This window comes from Ascidiella aspersa, chromosome 1 (assembly GCF_963924565.1).
Source record: "Ascidiella aspersa chromosome 1, kaAscAspe10.2, whole genome shotgun sequence".
Taxonomy (NCBI): Eukaryota; Metazoa; Chordata; class Ascidiacea; order Phlebobranchia; family Ascidiidae; genus Ascidiella; species Ascidiella aspersa.
In genome coordinates, this window is record NC_139447.1 from 12,525,760 (window position 1) to 12,538,361 (window position 12,602).

Genomic DNA, 12,602 nt, shown 5'->3' on the forward strand with positions numbered 1-12,602 from the left:
CATAGAATGGTGATTGCAAGACGTGATAAAAAAACTCAGAAAGCGTCGAAACCACAGTGTGCAATCGTTAACTTCAGGCAAAAAAACAAACCAAGACCATGAAATATGTGTGATTAATTGCGATAGAATCATACATAATTCGACCATCAGCAGCGCAGTTTTCAAGTTCCATGAATGGAACTAGCGCTAAATTACAATTCACCACGGTGAAAGGCGTGCAATACTAAACGAAGAGGCAAGGGGGGGCACTTGTGCGGGCACCATGGATATTATTAAAATAATCTAATAGGTAAAGAGTGACTGGGGTTTTAGATAAAAAAAACCTATAGAGTGCATAGAGACGCTCTTTAGGTTATGTATAACTTTTTTTTGAAAAGCTACCTATTTTGTTAGAAATAACTTTATAAGTATCATTAATAATAAATTTAATTCATATAGAACTCAGCCTCTTTTAAGTTTTAGTCACAAGTTATTAATAGTTTATAAGTGAAGTATGATGAGTGTAATAGAATCAACTGGCAGCTTGGCCGGCTATAGAGAAAACATAGACTAAATAAACATGGTCAGCAATTGAAATGACTAAAAGCAGTTGGAAGAATGTGATAATGTTGAATCTGGCGGCAGTAATGATCTTACAACCAAACTCTAATTCAATGATGAAATGGCAGTTTCTGGGTTCGCACGTGTCTCCTTCAGTATCATGTAAACATATACATAATGTTAAACACAGCATAATAATTCTTCTGCCTTAGTGTAAACATGAATACCACAACATACCACCTACTAAACTGATTCTTTTTATTTTTCCCTGTATGTTGAAGATGTCATTCATTTTAAGTTTTTGCTTGTAGTGTAGAAAATGTGCCATTTCTTATTGAAGTACTAACTATTCGGTGGATGCTAGTAAGTTTGTTTCATAACCATGTTTTAGAAAAAATCAAAAGTTGAAAGATAAAACAATGCCCTTTATTTGAGTCCCAGATAGTAATATTGTTTGTTAAAATCAACTGGTTGTTCAAGGTTAAACAAACAAAACTTGCTTCATAAGTGGTTGTAGTATAATATTGTAGGTTTTCAACAAAGTCAGTTTTAACTCACCTCAATCAAATTAATAGCCACATCTGAAATGATTTCAATTTTGGAAGTTGTGTTTAAGGCATTGATCTTATTTTCCAAATCAGATAGAATAGTTTCTTTACTGGTGCAACCTACTAAAACGGTAACAGCATATGTCCATGCAACCTTGTCACAAATAATTTTAATGAGATTTACCACTATAAAAGCTGATGCCCTGTGACAAAATATAATTGCGAAAAACGGACAGCACACTTTCATCAAATACAATCAGTTTGATCGTTTTGACATTCTTTGGTGAACCAGATGCAAAGTTTAAAAAAGCAGTGGAAATTGCTCTTGAAACATCAAGGACTTCCAATCCTATCCCACCTAAACATATCACCAGGTTTAGACAGCGCAAAAAAATGTGCCTCACAGATATGTCGGATTTAATAGAATATGATAGTGATTTAATGAGATTGATGAGATACATAACATCAATTAAACTTGAATTTAAACTGCTTAGATATGAAAATTGATGCGTCTTAACATTACAAAGATATTGTAATAGAATGAGAGATGTAATATAATGGTTATTTTAAACTTGAGCCCTTTAAATAAAATTTTTATTAAATAACAAAGTGATTGTTTTAAAGTTGCACACTTTGTTATACTATTTGACACAACAAATTTTATTTTTAACTAAGAAATAGACGTTTATGACAACACCAAAAATTTGTAGCTTTTTTGGGAAATTTGTTGATACACATCTCACCTTAGATAAACAATAATAAAATAATATATCATTTTACAGACGTATTTTAATAAACACAACATGATGTTTGACTAACCAGCACCAAGTGTAGGCATAGCTACAGATTTGCAACTGTTTTTATCAGACAATAACAGTGAGTCCAAAATTCTCTGGGATAACTTGTCTTCAGATTTTGGTGTGGCCATATGAACAACTTTCCTGCAGGGCAATTTATAACCATTTGTTATTCGGCAACTGTCACCAACTGCATTTAAAAGTTCAGTTTGTATCAGGGAACCCGCACAATGCAGTATATGTGGAGAAAGTTCACCTAGATATAGAAGCATGTTTCATTAAAGGCAGACGTCACTTTAAAAAATGATAAAAATGTTTGAAAATTGAAATAATATTCTTGAGTTAAACAATTAAAAAGTTGGTGCCTTTACAGTGTTATAAGATTAAGTTTGCTGACCATGACTAAGATTGAAGTCTTTGGTGCATCCGTTGACAATAGCATCTGTGACCTGCTTTGTAATGTCTCCAAGGCACACTTCAACAGCTATATCCCCATATTTGCAAATAGGGCCCCCAGCAATTGTTAAGGTATTCCTGAAGAAATGTTTTTTTTATTGATGCAACACTTCAGTATGTTTACTCATGTGTTTAAATATCACATTAAACAAATATTAAACACAGGCAATGTTAAAGGTTTAAATATTTACACACCAGGTAGTTAGCTTTATTATCTTAATGTTAAAATTAGTAAACTTCAAGCCCTAAAAAGTTTAATCACTAACCTCTTAACTGGCGAAGATGATTTTTTATTTTTTTTATTTTTTTTTTTTGCAATCCCAGTTTTTTCACTCTGTTGGAAAAAAATAAATGAACAAAATATTAAGCAGTTACATCAGCATATTTAAACTTATGAACTTGAAGCATTTTTTAACAAATTATTTAATTGTAGATCTGTAAAAAAACATTAGGTTGGTAAAGGCCTTACCAGCACTGCACATCTGTATTCCGAGATGAGCAATTTACAAGTTTTCTTCCATTGATCACTACCAAAATAGTTGACAAGATTCGGAGCGATAAATTGCAGTTCGTCAGAATGCCATATCTGATTACTAAGCCTTTCTTTAACTAAAAGCAGAAGTGTAAAAACGATTAAATTTATCTGTGAAGCAGCAGGTTTCCACTTCAGTTTAGCATTAAACTATATAAAAAAATATAAACCGAAAACAAACGCATATAAATTAAACTAAGCTAGTCCCCAACATCTTAACCAGGGGGCGGGCAACTTCTCCGATCGGCGGGCCAGATAGTGGAAAATAAAGTACTTGGAGGGTTGATTAAATACTGCCAAAGCTTGCATGTTTTGTCGCATAATGGCGGCTAATGTTTTACTCTATAAACAAGGCAATACATTGCACATCAAACATACTGCTTTCTTGCCGACTTAGAATAAACTAAGTACAGAACTTAGTAATCGAAAATCAGATTGTTTGGATGTCGTAAGATAAATATGTTTCGCTAGTAAAAGCATCATTTAGCGAAATTTATTTATCTTATAACATCCAAACATTCTTTATCATTGATGTTCAACCAGAATCGTTTGTTTTTTGCCATTCGGATTCAGTCAGATTTTGTTATTTGAAGGAAAATTCTGATTCTTGCCGACTTAAGTGAAAAAGTACTTTGGCATCCAATCCTTGTTAAATTTGCGACACTCCTTGTCAAACTTACATTTCTTGGCAAATTCATGGAAAAATATTTATTGTAAATTCTAACTATAATTTTAACCCAAAACAAAAAATCTAAAAAAATTCACCTTTTAGTACATCAGTTTTAGGCCCTGTAATTTCAACCCCCTCTGAAATAGCTTTAAAAGTAGTGGAAATGGGGAAGGATCCTTGGTTATCACTTCTGTGTGTCTCAATAATCAATGCTTGTGCTTTGGAGCACCTAAATACTATAGATTTCTTTAGAATTCTTTCAAACAACTTGTTAAGCTCGTCTTCTGCCAACATAAGTGGAGGAGCTTCTAAACCACAAATTCTGATGCATTGATCCTACAGAAAAACAAATCTGTATTGAATTAATTATTTTATAATGAATATTGTCGGGTAGTGTTTGGATACACACCTTTAGCTGTGCATCTTAATTATTTAGAACCGGATGTATAGGTTAGGGTTTGCTGGTTGGGGTAAGTGGCTAAGCCTAAGCCATGCTTTTCTGTATATTTTATACCCAACCTTTAGAGTCCATATGTCTTCATTGTGATAAATAGGCAACATACAAGATAAACTTTCAGTAAAAAGATAATATATTACAATATAAAGGTTTATATTTTTCGTATCACGTTTTTTAAACTGTAAGTTGTGATGGCAGGTAACATTACTAAACACCAATCTTGTATATCAAGAAGATTACCTCTTGCACAGCCCAAAGTGATTTTAGTGTGATATGTCTTTTCACAAAGGTGCTCCACTCTAACTTAAGTGCAGAACTGGAAAGGTCTTCGGGAATATCAACAGTATGAGTTTTAACCATCGCTGAAAGGGCATCACAGGCAGTTTTTATATGTGTCTTGTTTGAAGCTACAAGGGTTAATATTCCACCTTCCATATGAGTCACACCTAAGTAAAAATGTTAAGTATTTTGTTATCATTTGTTGCACAAAAAATTTGCAAATTTTGGCCTAATAATTTGGAATAAATACAACTTGGGGCATTTTTATTTCAATTACTTTGCTCCTTTGAGCATAATTAAGATATAATTTGGTACAGGATCTATTACAATACTTGATGTCCAATATAGTGAGTATGGTATTAGAACAAAATGTCAAGTTCTAACATCTCTACATTTGGGTATAAGTTAAATCTGTAAAAGCTAAGTGGGAGAAGAGTTTACCCATGGATACGAAGACTCATTAAACATTATATGTCGTTTTTTGTGTTTTTTATAGCTAATCGATCAAACCTTTACAAGCTATAAATTAAACGATAAAAACTGTTCAATTTACTTTGCGATTTGAAAAAAACAATGCATCATTACAATAATAATTCTAAAAACAAACACAAATATCCTAAAATTAAGATAAAGCAGTGTAAAATTTATATACATTTTATTTTCTTTTTGTTGAACGAGTCGTAAATATTTTCTTCCATATCCAGTTTGTTGTTTTCAAACATCATTTGCAAAAACTGACTACTTGCAACAGCAATAGTGGGAATTTGATTGAGTAATGCATTCTGTAAAATGTTATAAGTCATGAAATAACATGTTTATTTTTTTTGCTTTCAGTAATAAAATGAGTTTTTAATTTATTTTGTTCCAGTAGTTGTATTTTTTTTAAATGCACACAGATTTTGCCATAAATAAAAATAATAAATTAATAGAGCGATCTTAAAACAAGCAGCAAATATGTGTGTTTTTGTCTTCAATAATCTTATTTTTTCCAAAAAAAATACTACTATGTTCTTGCCTCTTGGGAAATAATTTCTTTCTTTACTATTTCAATATCCTCCAATAATCCCACATACACAATCTTTTCTTCATTAGGAAAACACCTCACTTGTACACGTCCTTTAAATGTGGCATTCACTTTTTTCAAAATATCACAAACAATAAGAATCCTGATGAATGCAAAACAACGGTTTTATAATATACAGTGGTAGTTATATTGATCTCAAAAAGAAAGTAAATTTGATTGTCATAAGTTCAGCTATATAGAAGATACACTTAATAAAATTATTATTCACATATTCTTCTCAATAAAGCTTTACACTGGAATTGCACAATGAAATTATAAAACATATCATGCCAATTACTAACTGTTTTGTGTTTTTTTAAGTATTGCAACAATTCACAATTAATTTAAGAAGATTATTTGTTATTTTAGCACACCACTTTAAAAATTTTGATGGGCCGCAAAACCTATTAAATTAAAAGGGTGAACACATTGTGGAGTCATAAACAAGTTATCTTATCAACACTTCTTAGAGAGTGAACTTTGCGCAAAAAAAACAAGAAATCTCGGCCTTATGGTGCAATTGACTTTACATTCAAAAATTGAGTTTACATGTCAAAACATGCCATGGTACGACACCTTTGGGTTGATATATTTTTTGAATCAGTCCACAAAGACCTTTCTTAACAATGATGGGCGCACAAGTGATTCATGGATGTTGAAATGCGGTCTTAAAGTATTAGTGTTGAATATAGGCTTAAACAAAATATAAGATTAGGCCTACATCCAATACTGCATGTTCTACATGTTGCGATGATAGTCAAAACAATTGTTTTAAATAAAGGCTACTGAAAGTGAGAATAAGTGGTGGGCAACACAGAAACATCAGGCAGGCTGTATGCTGCGGGTTGAACATCCCTGGTCTAGTTCATTACTAATATGGTAAATTGCGCCTGTTTTTTTAAATACAGATGACTGGTATAAGACCACCAAACCTTGTCAACCATTGTTTGTATCATTTATACACCTATCTCTTTTTTTGTAAAATTTTAGTTTTAGATGTGTTTATACCAAAGCAGCAAAAATACTCTTTTTAAAAATTACTACTTTTAATCCACTGTAGCTGCTCAGCTTTGCTTTCAGTTCATGGGTTGCGAATATGAACAAATTTTTTTGTAGCAAAAGGACAACCAGAAAGTTTATTTTGAATAAATTTGACAATAAAAATGATTAAATATATTTTACCTGCATTTATACTTTGGACAGCTTTGTTCTTGTTCAGTTTCGGAAATTCTGAAATAAAAATAAGGCATTAAAAATAGTGCTGTAATAATAGAGTTGGTTAACAACATTTATTTGATATAGTAGATGTACTACATTAGCTGAAAACGAGTGATATACTCACAAGTTTTTATTTTGTTTATCCAACTTGTTTTCATTCCAAGGTTTTTTGGTTCTGAAATTTATTCGAGTTTTATAAAAACTAATGCTAAATATTTTTAATGCAACAAATATTGAACAACAACGGTCTTCCTGAATATTTATTTGATTTAATAGTATTTAAAACATGAATGAAACAGATTTACCCTTTTCCAAATTGTTTCGTTATTTGCAGTAATTTTTGATCCACATCATTTATAAGGCCACAAACCAGCACTTGTTCAGTATCTTTATACCAGCGGACGAAGACTTTTTGCTGATCTCCAACAGAAGGGTTAAAATAACTAAGAGGAAGGGTTGAGTTGGATACTTTCCCTTTGTTGAACTCCAGTTGCTCAGTTTTATATCGATTTTCAATTGTACTAAGAAGATTAATGCACATTTCTTCAAAGTTGTGTCGTGGCATACCATTCTGTACAAGAAAATAACATTTCAATTTTTTTCAAAAAATGTATACTACATAGCCAAGACCAAATAACCTAAATAAATAGCTCCATTAGTATGTAAATACCCCTTTTTGAAGGCATTTGAATTCCATTTTTCTATCTGAATTTTCCGAAATAGAAACAACAGCAAAATCAGAAAAGAGTTTGTCAAGTTCTTCCTTATGTTTTTGGGACTTCTTTATAAACATTCCGACGTTTTTGTTGTTGATTGGTTTAACAAATGCCTCTTTTTTCTCTTTTCTATAAGATAATAACTTTGATAATTTAAATAAGTTAAACTACCTGCTCTAGGTATATCACTAACATTATACGCTTTAATTTTAGACTAACAAGATACAATTCATTTAAGTATATTGATGTTCGTTTCAGTCATCAGTTCTTATAAGCGCCTAAATTCGGTATTTTCTCAAGAACAAAAACTTACCCTTTAAACTTAAATAGTTTGTTAATTTCATCTACTTTTTCATGAACCATTAATTTTGGCCCAGAAATAAGAACATTATTTGGATGCCAGGAAACAAACAACTTCTTGTTTTCCTCAGGTGTTTGTGATTTGAAATATTCTGGACTGTGTTTCTGTGATTCTCTGAGTGTGGTTTCATTGAATTTTAATATTTGGGTATCATAGTTGAACAAGAATTTATTAAGATGAAACGAACACTTGTCCTCAAACACATTCTGTTTGAATCCATGACCCTAAATCACAAAAACATAAGTAACATATATAACAATAACCACTGTTTTAACTTATCTTTAAACTTCGTTATACATCAGCAATGATACTAGATCAATAGTGAAGTAGTACAACCAAAAAATTGGTCATGTGTGCTGTGTAGTTTATTAAAGCTTTCTTATTGTCTTACTGTGTGACTTGGAGTGAATTGATACTCCATGGTATCTTTGCCTGTTGTCTTGACCTGAACTTCTGCAATGTTTTTAAAGTGATGCTTCATCAGTCCCATATGATCAGAGTTTTTTATGAACATTGCCACATGTCGATCAGGAACTTCAATTTTCACAGTTCCGGGGTGTAACGTATTTGAGATGGAACGACTAAGTAAATGTTTGATCAAAAGCTTATTAAACAAATTACATTTTACAAATAACATAAAATCTTGTATAGCTATTAGAACATGAATTGGCACTTTTCAGTAATTAAGAATTAGGCATTTTAAGAAAAGTAAACAAAAGTAAATCTTGCAATAATAATGGAATTTAACCTACTTGGCCATGGTGGGAAGTTGTTGTCTGATTTCATTCAATTTCTGTTCAACTTGCCTAATTTCACCACAGACAAGCACATGTTTTGCATCTTTGTACCACCGAACATAAAGATTGCAGTCTTCATCCTTTGACTGAACTCTAAAGAAAGTTTGGGGTTGCCTGTCCAGAACCTCTTGTTCAAAATATTCTCGTTTTGTTGTGTACTGACGTAAGAAGGCCTTGAGGTGATCAAGACACATTCTTTTAAATTCAGCAGGATATATATTACCGCCCTAGAAAACAATAACTGACTGTCAAACTTTAAAAACTATAATCATGATCATTTTTTTAGTTAAGCTAAATAATTACAGTGTGGACATTTAAATATAAATGTCTATAAGAAACTACCAAGATAATAGTTTTTAGAAATAATAATTTTAGACAATAATAATTACAAATTTTTAGATAAATGTTAGTGTTGTTTATACATTGTCTTCAGTCATTTACATGTCTTTTGAAAAAACACAAATTCAAACATCGGAAGAAAGTTAAGCACACACCCAAACTTGTCGGAATTTCAATAGTAAATATCAAGCATCTCAAGTTGAGATTGTTGTTGTTAACTAATATAAAAAATAAATCATGTAGTTTTACTTTAAAAACTGTTTCTTTTATAAATATTTTAGTTTAATTTGACATTTTGAAAATACTTACATTCTAGCTGACATATTTTATCACAGACTTTTTTATTTTCACACCCTGCCCTTAAAGTTAACTATATATTTTTGTTTAATTTACCAAAAATCAAACACTTTTTGTGATTTTAAAAAGCAAAATTCTCATTTTGAGCCGACTTTATGTAAAACAGGAAACCTTTTCAAAAGAATATATTTCAAGAACAACAAAAACCATTAAATTAAAAAAACAATTACTATTTAAAATAAGTACATTGATCTCATATTTTTATTATCATAGATGAGATTTCTGAAGCGTTAATTTAATGCAGGTGATAAGTAATTTGTACTTAGTCTGATCTGCAGGTGTTAACAGTACCAATCCAATACCAAACTAATTTGGATAATAAAACTATGGTTTTATTCACTGTAGGTTTTCCTATTTCACAAGATAATTAATTATTTATAAAGAATATAACATCAAAAATTGCGACTAAACTGACTTCCTGGCATAAAATAAAATTCGGCTAATATCGTAAAAGTCATTACTACTGCACCTAGCAATTTGGCCTATTTGATCATAGTAAATAACACTGATGTCATCAGGATTTAGATCAGGTGGCGCTAATTTTTCCCACACATAATCAGTATTTGTGTCTAAATAAATACTAAGAATCCAACATCCATAAACACAAACGAAGTTTAGAAAGAATATTTTCACAAATATAATTAAAGTTACATATTTAGAAAAATAAGGGGAGGTAAAAAAAATTAAGGCGTGGTAAACAACTAATTATCTAAGAATGTGCTTTGCCATATTTATTTTTAAACTTACTTCAAGCTGTGAGAAAACAAACTCTGGTTTGTTTGCACTATTCTTCTGAATAGCAACATGAGCAATGCTCTGCATTGACACTTGAAGCTTTTTTCGGTGCTCAATCGAATTCTTAATAAACCAAGCAATCGGCACATCTTCAGCAGCATATTTGAAGAGTCTAAAAAAATCATTAAAGACACATGTAAAACTGTTGAATAATCAAGTACTGAACTTCTTGTCTATGTGAGCATAAACACTCATGGGTCAACCTGTTTGCTGTCCAAAATTTAGTAACATGGCAATAGAATTCAATTACAAAAAAATGTGATAATACTTAGGATATTCAGATTGAATTACATTATAATAGACAAAATTCTTTAGGGTGACTAATAAATATAAGTGATCTTGCATTGGATTTATTAAAATGAAAACTTTTTAACAAAAATAGTGCTTGCAAATACATGGGTAATTTTGTATTCAGAAAAAATTCCCAATTGTGTCCACTTATTACATTTCAAAATCTGGTTTGTTAGAAAAAGGAAATGAAATTATTAGTTTATAAATCTCACAGTGAGAGCATAACCGAATAAGTTACATCAATACTTGCTTCATGTTGAAAAAAAGAAAAACCACTGTAAATTATCCACAATACGCACATAGATAAGACTTTGCCTGGTGTTTTGCCTTAAAAGTTACCTAACTTTAAGTTCAGACAGCTTCCATCACACTTTTGATGGTGCCAATTAAGGGTCCATGATAGGAAGTTCTTCAGTATTACCAAAACAACATACAAAAATTGATAACTATGCAGTATTTTGTTGTTTGTGCTTTTATCAAAGGTCAATGAATAAAACATAAAATATCTAGCTTTCGATGCAAGGCTCCTAATAAAAATAAATAAGCATGCATTGCTTGAAATATGACATTTTTAGCCCATTTTTTTACATTTGCAAATTACTTTATACATTGGTGCACAAGTTGGTTAACAATGATGTATTTGAATCTTGTAGGCCTAACCACAAAACGGGTTTGTTGCATATAAACCTAAGTATAAATTGGCTATTTATTACTTTTACTTGTTACAGTGGTTGTATATTATAAAGCAAAATATTGTACTGACTTAAAAAAAGAAGGGCATTTTTTAAACTTGGGTGGTTTTGAATTTTCAAAGGAACAGTAAACAACCACTTCGAATGAATTTAAACATGATTTATAGCTCATTTTGGAGATGGTGCCTCCTAGTTTATATCGCTAAAGTTTGAACTTGTTGGCTCACAGTTAAGGGTTAATATCGCTGAATATTAATATTCATATATGATTTTTTTGCTAAAAGTGTGTTTGCTGGAAATGTGTAGGCAATAGGCTACAAGGACTGTGTAAAAAATTCAACTCTGTATCGTCACAACTTTAGGAGATAATGCCCAAAACCAATCTCGGCCCAGGTCACCCAAACGCTAACCCTCACCCTAACCCAAATAATGTTGTACGTTGTGGTAGGATTCTAGACCAGCCCCAAAGTTGCTACTGCCCTACCTAGCATATATTAAATACAACTGCAACAAGTTTAGTAGTTTTAAAGTTTAATAAAACAAATATTAAAATTAATTAGCATACCTACCGTTCATTCATCGTTGTACTTCTCAGAGATCTATCGGACGTTTGAATGTTACCAATTTCATCATGTAAACGAGGAAAAAAGCAGAACTATTTACGTCAGATAATTAAGAAAAAAAAACAAGAGTGAAGTTGGCTTTTGGGGTATTCCCCTGATTGTTTCTTAGAACTTTAACCTTTGTCACTGGGTGTCATTCAGTCCAAAAACTTAACGCTAAACAAATCTGTGAGGTAACAGTAATGGGTGTTAAAAATAGATATTTGACATTTTGAATTTCGTTAGCTATAATAATCAATGGCTGCCCCAAAAGATGAAGTAAAACTCCTATGTGCGACAAAATGAATGTTCTTACTTTGTGTGACAAAAATGTATGTGTGGTACATATTGCTCTTTGTGTATATAAAATAAACTGGGCCGCAAGGACTCCTAGTGCCTATCGTAAGGATGTCTGGTATAGCTATAGAATCAATCAAAATGACCGCTAGGGCAGCTAAGATCATTTGAAGGGATCACTTAGATCTAATGCGAAGGACCGCTAGGATCCTGCAGGGTGATTTTCTTTCGCCAACGTGAGTTCTACTATACTTTGAGTTTCTGGCTGCGGTCTTAGGCGAAAATGCTTATTGAGAACCGATTAAATTGAAATTTTTTACGGTTTAGGCTACCTGTATATCTCTTAAATTGCTTGCAATTTTTTGTTATATAGGCTTTATAGTTGCATATCTTTAAAAGGACTTAATTCAGCCTTGAGACCACAATAAGAAAAACTTCAATTTCGGAATAAAAGACAGTTAGGAATAAACTACCCGCCCATAAGCCCAAATAGAGGCAAAAAATCCAGGGCCAAAACGGCGGCGCCCAAATGTCGACAGCAAATGGTCAATGCCAGACAGGTGCCCCCAAACATCCCATACCCTTTCCCTACAGTCTAGGGCTTATTTTGTCCAGTTTAGTCATATTCCGATTAATTTTGAACTTATTTTGACATGTATAGGTCTTATCTAGACTATTTAATATTTTAGTCTGTCGTGGTTATTACTGCGAATTTGGCGTTATTAGGTCGCTGCATGATTGTTGCTTTGTAGGTCTTACTTTGTAGGTCATATATTGTTGCTTTGTAGGTCATAT

The 12,602-nt window shown here is 31.7% G+C and overlaps 1 protein-coding gene across 11 annotated transcripts in view; it reads right to left on the bottom strand.

The window, feature by feature from the left end:
- LOC146167564 (uncharacterized) overlaps positions 1-11,563 on the bottom strand; it is a 47,061-nt gene extending 35,498 nt beyond the window's left edge. For 5 of the 11 annotated variants that reach the window (XM_083390904.1, XM_083390902.1, XM_083390901.1 and 2 more), the window contains exons 1-5: positions 11,478-11,563; positions 9,878-10,037; positions 8,390-8,661; positions 8,029-8,218; positions 7,590-7,861 (exon numbers count right to left, since the gene is read on the bottom strand). In XM_083390904.1, the coding sequence (XP_083247030.1) occupies positions 7,590-7,861; positions 8,029-8,218; positions 8,390-8,661; positions 9,878-10,037; positions 11,478-11,488 (905 nt within the window). In that variant the 5' untranslated portion in view covers positions 11,489-11,563. Of the gene's footprint in view, positions 1-1,098; positions 1,212-1,272; positions 1,447-1,907; positions 2,142-2,282; positions 2,420-2,607; positions 2,676-2,810; positions 2,951-3,638; positions 3,880-4,240; positions 4,447-4,931; positions 5,062-5,294; positions 5,446-6,524; positions 6,573-6,684; positions 6,736-6,865; positions 7,132-7,230; positions 7,406-7,589; positions 7,862-8,028; positions 8,219-8,389; positions 8,662-9,877; positions 10,038-11,473 lie in introns of all 11 variants that reach the window. The other 6 variants (XR_014500366.1, XM_083390898.1, XM_083390900.1 and 3 more) reach the window with 5 other exon arrangements.
- Positions 11,564-12,602: the final 1,039 nt, after the last annotated feature.